The 7,291-nt window shown below is 37.7% G+C and overlaps 1 protein-coding gene across 6 annotated transcripts; it reads right to left on the bottom strand.

Annotated features, from left to right (window-relative positions):
* Positions 1-126: 126 nt before the first annotated feature.
* thnsl2 (threonine synthase-like 2) lies at positions 127-6,927 on the bottom strand. Of its 6 annotated transcripts, XM_077497048.1 has the most exons (10): positions 5,121-5,613; positions 4,679-4,910; positions 4,391-4,585; positions 4,102-4,254; positions 2,196-2,257; positions 2,018-2,105; positions 1,477-1,625; positions 1,245-1,370; positions 1,016-1,170; positions 127-749 (listed from the first exon to the last, which is right to left on the bottom strand). In XM_077497048.1, exons 1-10 carry the CDS (start codon positions 5,295-5,297, stop codon positions 524-526), a joined length of 1,563 nt encoding a protein of 520 aa, XP_077353174.1. In that variant the 5' UTR covers positions 5,298-5,613; the 3' UTR covers positions 127-523. The 6 variants fall into 6 exon arrangements, with proteins under 6 accessions (XP_077353174.1, XP_077353175.1, XP_077353177.1 ...); XM_077497049.1 differs by lacking the exon at positions 5,121-5,613 and adding an exon at positions 6,668-6,927 and having other exon boundaries at positions 2,018-2,257; XM_077497051.1 differs by lacking the exon at positions 5,121-5,613 and adding an exon at positions 6,133-6,268 and having other exon boundaries at positions 2,018-2,257.
* Between the last annotated feature and the right edge of the window lie 364 nt (positions 6,928-7,291).

The following is a 7,291-nucleotide window of genomic DNA, read 5'->3' as shown; positions in this document are numbered from 1 at the left end:
TTGTTTTCGATGTTGTCGTTTCCGCGCATTTTGTGTCACAGTGATTGGAAAAAAGTAGTTTCGGGTTTTTTTGGTTTTTTTTTTAACTCCTTTCTCCTCTTCTCCACTGCACCCTGGTAACACCACTTCATGTTCAAGTTTATCTTTTATTGATTTCTTCAAGTCTACATGTTTATACTTCCTCTTCCCATGCCTGCATTAGTTATTTGATTTTCTGTGGTTTGTTATACAAAATATGTAGCAAAGTGTAAATAAAAATGTTCATTATAATAAATATAAAATATTTAATTATATTATAATCAGTATATTGAAAAAAAGTATTTTTCTAGCTCACATCATTTGAACTTAAATGTTTGCAACTGTGTTTGATTATGAATCGATAATACTCGATTGAGTGCATCAAGCAAAAAAATTAATAAATGAAACAATCATATAAAAATATACAGTATATCAAAAGATATACATTTGAAAGAGCATATAGCAATTAGCAAATAAAATTTAAAACTATTGCGCGCTGTTTAACTCAGCTGTAATAAGCCGTTTTGTTTTTCCTGGCTGAGCTAACCGACTGGATTGCCATTCTCAGTTTTTGCTCCCAATCTTTGCACCAGTCAGAGGTGCGTTCCAGGTTCTCGTAACGTGAGGGTAATTTGTCCAAAGTCTTGACTGCTTCAGGTAGGTCAAAGTTCAACCCGGCCCTTTTTATTGTTGCTTGAAACTTGGCTGGGGAAGCTGTGGCGAGATAACACCTGAAAGGGGGAAAAAAAAAAAAGATGAGTTTGAGATGAAAGTAGGATAAAAATAGCTTTTTACTCTTAGCCCAAAACAAGGCATAAAGTATTCTCAGTCTTTGGATATGTGTTACTGAACACTGTTAACATTAGAAAGGGGTCATTTTATATTTCAGCTCACACTTATTCAGGCTAATTAATTTCTTGCAGCTCAAAGAAATGAGAGTTATTTGTACTAGTCCTTGTCTTGTGAATGTTCAAATACATTCCAAGAATTACATAACCTTTTAACAGCAGGATCGTGAGGAAATTGGTAATGATGCCATACAGCCACAGCTGTGTGGGGACACAGCACATACTGGTTTTCCTCCCAACATCTCCGCATCGTCGCTAAGATGCCTTCATCATCCACCGTTCCACTTGTGAAAGTATAGGACAACTACAAGTACAAAACAATTCGAATGTTTAATAGTCATTGTGGACATTCAGTAAGGAAGTCTCCAAATTCGTTACCAGTTTATGGTGGTTTTCAAGCAGTGTGTGTTTATGTGAATGTTGAAACTCTTCCATAATATTCTTCACCACAGCATAGTCTCTTTCCAGAAGCAGCCAGAACACTCTCTCCATGTTATAAGGGTCCTAAATCACAATCATTATCAAAATACTTTCACACCGTTTATGTGCGCTACCAATCGTGCCATTAGATGAAAAACATATTTATCATATCTTGTAACAGTTGCGGTACCTGGATATCAATGGCAGGAGCCAGTGTCTGTGTGACATTAGCTGCCATGGTGAAGTCACCAGAAGTTACTGTTCTGTGAACAATGTCATTGGCATTCACCATGGCCACCAGCTTCAGGGGTAATCCCATCTTCTTCACAATGAAGCCAGCTGAGAGAGACGTGGACAAAAACAAGAGGAAGATGAGTCAAATCGACTCAGTTTTATTGTAGGCTAATATTTAGACTTGGAAGAGAGTAAAATAAAGAATTGGAAAAAAAATAAAAGTCCCCCAAGGGTTGAGGAACAAACTCACGACCTTCAGCTTGGGAGACTGCTACACTACTACCTGAGCTATGCCCCTCCTACTTCTTGCTTATCTCCAAGAGACCAAAAACACTGTGTATAAGATCCATATGTAACCTTCTGCCTTAAGCTTTGCACTTAGGAGGGACAAATAAAAAATATATTCTTTCAGGGATGACTCCTAATCCCAAAGTAACTATGTGAGCATTTATTTTTATTTTTTTACTTTGCATATGTATTTTAGGTCATCAGCCTACCTGTAATGTTACCTGCTCCCCCAGTCGGCACTATCACCTCCAGTTCAGGCAGTGGTTTGTGAGCCTCATCATGCTCCATACCATTTAGCTGCAAGTACGCATAGATGAAATGCACGAGCTGGATCATGATACGAGACCAGTTCACAGAGCTAAGGCTCATGAGACCGTGATATTTCACCAATTCCCGGTCAGCAAATAAATGACGGAGAGGCTGCTCGATGTCATCTGAGGAGCCGTCCGCTTTGAAAACACAAAATGCATCCAATGAAACCAAAATGTGCATGCACTACACTCACCTCCAAATTTCGAAGCAGTATTGTGAGACCAAATCTATTCGAAGGGGGGCATCAAAAGATGAAAATGAGACAAGACAGCAGCAGTTCAACATTGACAATTTTCTGATTTGAATAACACTGGGGAACACATTTTTTGGTGAGTTCGGTCTGACAGCCGTTTTAATTTTTGGGTGCGGAATCCAAAACTGATCTCAGTTTTTCTCTTATCACGACAAGTTTTTGAGCTAAAAAAATAAAAATAAAAAATAAATAAATCATGAAAAATACTGTAAACTGTAATTAACAAATCTGTGCTTGTTTTATATATATAAAAAAAAAAAATCAAATATTGGCAAACAATGAAATATGAAAGAAACAGGCATGACTGTAATGTTTACGTAAGACTGTTATGTTTTTACAAAGGACATAGCTACTGAAATTATAATTGTGTACAAGTTGTTACTGTTAAAATTTACATTACATCAGGTTTGATGCTAATCAGTGGACTTTTGATTACCTGGCGGGTAAGCTGTGGAGAAAAAAAATTGACACGCTATAAAAACCTGACTGCAATTTTGGAATCATCATACCAATTTTTATTATAATCAGCATTAAAATATAACTCAATAGATTTTTTTTTTTTTTTCAAATTCTTCCCTAGTGTAATTAATGTAACACGAAACAGGGCAACAACACACACAAGTAAGTCACGTGTCAGAGCTGTCAAAATTAATCGATTAATCAACAAGTAATTGATTATCAAATTAATCGATAACTATTTTAATAATCAAGTCATCGTTTGGAGCAATTTTTTAATTTTAAATTGTCCAAATCCTCTGATTTCAGCATCTCAACAGGAATTGTTCACTGATTTCTGTCATCATTGATGAAAGAAGACTGATTATCTTCTGTGTTTGTCATGGCTTGAGTCATGCAGGAGTAATATTTGGGTCTTGTCTCATGTTTGGGGTCATGCCTGGGTTAAGTTTGAGTAGAGTTCATGACCGTGCGCCAGAGTTCATGACCTGTTCTGTGTCTCTTTAGGTACTGATGTAACAAGTGTCTGTTTACAAAACGTGATGTTCGTGATGTCAACCTTTAATCCTTTCGGTGATGTCTGGACCTATGTGATGTCGTTCTTTAGTCCTTTACGATTCACTGTCTGTAGGTGAAGTCTGAGAATTGTGTGTGGTTTGCCGGATTATTGTCCAACTGTTTCTGTGTACTGCTCTCTTAGTTTCTGCTTCTCGATGTGAATAAATAGATAAAACCTTATTTGTGTCTGCGTTCTGGGATCCAACCTCTCAGCACACAACAGTGTTTAATCAAAATATGACATTTACAAATATTTGTCCTTACTTTGGAAAGCAATGACTGAATTGGTAACATAGTACAAAACAATCCCTTTTTAAATCACTATATGACTATGAAGTATGAAATAAACACCAATCACTGGTTAATAAACGGTAATGCCTTTGTAATACACTTAAATGCAAAATTAAGGCGAATCTGATCGAAAAATATTCAATAGTGACAGCACTATTCTGCTTACATAAAAATTGGGTGGGTTAAAACAAAAGGTGTATCATCTAATCTAAATTATGTTTTATGTGAGGATGTGTTTAAAAAAAAAAAAAAGAAATGTTGATCTGTTTCCTCATCATCTTTTGATGTCAAACCCAAATGTTTCCAGTGACGACCAAAAATAAGAGAATTGGCTTCTCAGGTAAGAGAGGTGAGTGTATTTCTTCAAAAATGTGTTGGTCTTCTTGATTCAACACCAAACACTGATAGTTGTAGTGTGTTCACCTGCAAAGACATGGATATTATCCTCCAGGCAAGTGATCATTTGTTTCTCTTGGACAGGAGTAACGCGTCCTCGAGGGTAAACCACCACCACATCCAAGCCAGAAAGGCCTTTTGCACTCTGGATGGCCGAGCCACCTGTATCACCTGATGTACCTACATTGGAATGCAAGTGGAGAAGTCATATAATATTTTTTAACATGTTGCAGTATGTGCAAGTTATCATGATCGCCGTAGCCCACAAAAACACAGCAACCAACAAAATGATTCATTCATGCTGTTACTTTCATACCAATAAGAACGGTAGCTCTGTGTTTCTCCTTCTGCAGAAAGTATTCCAAAAAGCGAACTGTGCAGGTAATAGCCAGGTCCTTAAAGGCCAGGCTATCTCCATGGAAGAGCTCAAGGATTGACAGGCCATCCTTCAGGTGGACAGTTCTGATCACATCAGGCACAGTGAATCCAGACAAAGCAGAGTGCACAAGAACTGTGACAAGAAATGAAATGTAGTTGGAAGGTATAAATTCCAAAAAATGTTTCAAACACTGTAGTCCTATTTCCCTTCTGACAGTGAGCTCACCCTTCAGATCCTCTCTGGGAATTAGCTGAGAGGGAATGAAGATTGAGGCTACCTCCACTACCAGTTTGGAATAGGACAGTCCACTCCAGCACCTCAGAGTTTCGGAATTCAGCATGGGAATACTCTCAGGCATGAACATCCCGCCATCAGGTGCATAACCTGAGAAGAGTACATCCCGGAAGTCCCATCCATGGACTCCACCACGTGTACTGCAATACTTCATTGAACAAACCTAAATAAACAAAAGAAGCTTATGTACTGTATTACTTCAACTCACGTTGCTTTGAAACCGCATGTGAAATTACTATTTTAGTGATACTGTATTACTAATACAATTTAAATGGCATCAGGAACTTATTTTCTTTCTACATAGGTTACATATAGCCATTCTCGTTTATGCTCAAAGAAGTTGGCTGTCAAATATATGTATATGTATACAGACCCGTCCGTCACCAGAGCCCAGGCTTAAGGGGGGCACATGAAATGCATAGGGCCCAATTATTATGAATACCATACTGACAGCATTAACTTGCCCAATATATTTGGATAAATTTATGTAGCACTGTCGTGCATCTATCCATTGAATGGCGCCCGCTGACAGTATTATCATAGACCGCATTTACAGTACACACACATAAAGTAGACTGCAGTGGCGTCGTGAGTACGTTGACGCCGCAGGCATATTGGATGAAGCAAAGTGAAGCTATTTGTAAAGATGCCTCCTTCTGTTTTTCCTTGGAGATGGATCATCAAGCCACAACTCATTGGATTAATAAGGAATTATTATTACCTTTGATTATCTTATCCCATTCAAAGTCAATCTTACTATTTTTGCCGATGTAATATTGCCACATCCAATAGGGCGGATGTGCTGACATATTGCTTCGAACGGGCCACCTGTTTGAACGGTGTCTGCAGCAGAATTAAAAAGGAAAGCAAAATCCTACCTCATAGTAGATGCCAAAATGATATGTGGGTCCCTTAGTTTTTTTTAAATCTTTTTCCAAGTGACTCTTTAGTTGCCGACACAAAAGTAGTTTGTAGTATGTCCCTCCTCACTTGTGTTGTGCGCCAGCGTCCTCAGAAACTTGCAGCTTCACTTGTACAAAATGTACATGACTCTTGCATTGCACGCCAACATTGACATATTTGTCGCGTATGCGTATAAGTCAGCGTAAGGCATACCTAGCATTATTTTCAGTATGACTGTGATGGCTCTTGCAGCTAAAACTATCTAAGACTAAGGCTATCAATCAAACAAAACCATACCAATATTTCTTCATATTGTGACATCTTGCAAGAATGCCGCCAGAAAACGTTACTTGGCAATGTCACCCTTTTTAGTTGTCTTGTACAAACGGCCACCGTTGGCCGTAGCCAAAAACAAGAACAATTCGGCGAGTGGCGAGCATTAGAAGCAATGAACTGAAGTAGCCAACACAAACGTAACATACCTCCGACACCGGAAGACCTGTGTTGCGTTTACTGAGACTCGTATATAAGAGTGCTAAACCGAATGAATGGAAAAATATAACAATAAAAAAAGGAGAACCATTTTAGAGATCCATGCCTCAAATGGGCGGGCACAATATATATATATATATATATATATATATATATATATATATATATATATATATATATATATATATATATATATATATATATATATATATATATATATATATGAAATGCGGTGCAACCAGAGTTTTAGAAATGCAGAGTTCGTCTTGTGTCTATATGCTCCCCCTACAGTTTCGTCTTGTGTCTATATGCTCCCCCTACAGTTACACACTGACTACCTGTAGTACAGTACTTCACGAACTATGCAACTCCAGTCGAGGCGCTTGACTGTAAACATTCAATTACTCCACGTGTCTGGTCTGCTATCATAATTGCACGATGTCTGATGTTAGTAACAAACCAATCTGTGTCAAACTCGTTCAAGAATTGTACGATTTATGATTAAATTATTGGAGACAAAGTTACCTCAACACAACGAATGAAAGACTTGGACTCCCGGTTCAAGATGGCAGTCAGGTCTGCGTGTCCTCGCCACCGGAAACACGTGACCTCCACTTGCGATCCACTTTTTCTGTTGCCTAACCATAACAATAACGATAACCATAACCTTAACTCGAACGAACGCGAAGTTGTTTTGTATATTCGACTACATTTCGCTGTTATCTAAATAAAATATGCACTGCTGGCACTTTCGTTGGAAGTCATGTATTTCCTGTGACGCTCCATTTGCTCATGAGAACGCCGCCGGAAACACGTGACCTCACCTTTTTTTTCCCCCACACTTTCAAATACAACTTGAACGCTGAGCTTGTGTTGTAAAATAAATAAATAAATAAATAAATAAATAAATAAGGCCCTCCATGAGTTTTGAATTCAGTTCGAAGATTAGATAGATAGATAGATAGATAGATAGATAGATAGATAGATAGATAGATAGATAGATAGATAGATAGATAGATAGATAGATAGATAGATAGATAGATAGATAGATAGATAGATAGATAGATAGATGTTCTGTCCACTGAATTAACATGCTCATGAGGTTCCCCATCTAAATTTGTTTGCAATTATTAAAAGGAATAGTACACA

Source organism: Festucalex cinctus, chromosome 15 (genome assembly GCF_051991245.1).
Source record: "Festucalex cinctus isolate MCC-2025b chromosome 15, RoL_Fcin_1.0, whole genome shotgun sequence".
Lineage (NCBI taxonomy): Eukaryota > Metazoa > Chordata > Actinopteri > Syngnathiformes > Syngnathidae > Festucalex > Festucalex cinctus.
This window is presented reverse-complemented; position numbering and strand designations above follow the sequence as displayed.

Excerpts from the sequence above, each read along its gene's own strand:
- thnsl2 (XM_077497047.1), bottom strand. The coding sequence starts at position 5,297 with ATGCGGTCTATGATAATACTGTCAGCGGGCGCCATTCAATGGATAGAT. Across the intron at positions 1,626-2,017 it reads GGGAGCAGGTAACATTACAG|CTGGCTTCATTGTGAAGAAG; the intron begins GTAGGCTGATGA and ends CGTCTCTCTCAG. Across the intron at positions 1,171-1,244 it reads TTGAAAACCACCATAAACTG|TTGTCCTATACTTTCACAAG; the intron begins GTAACGAATTTG and ends TTGTACTTGTAG.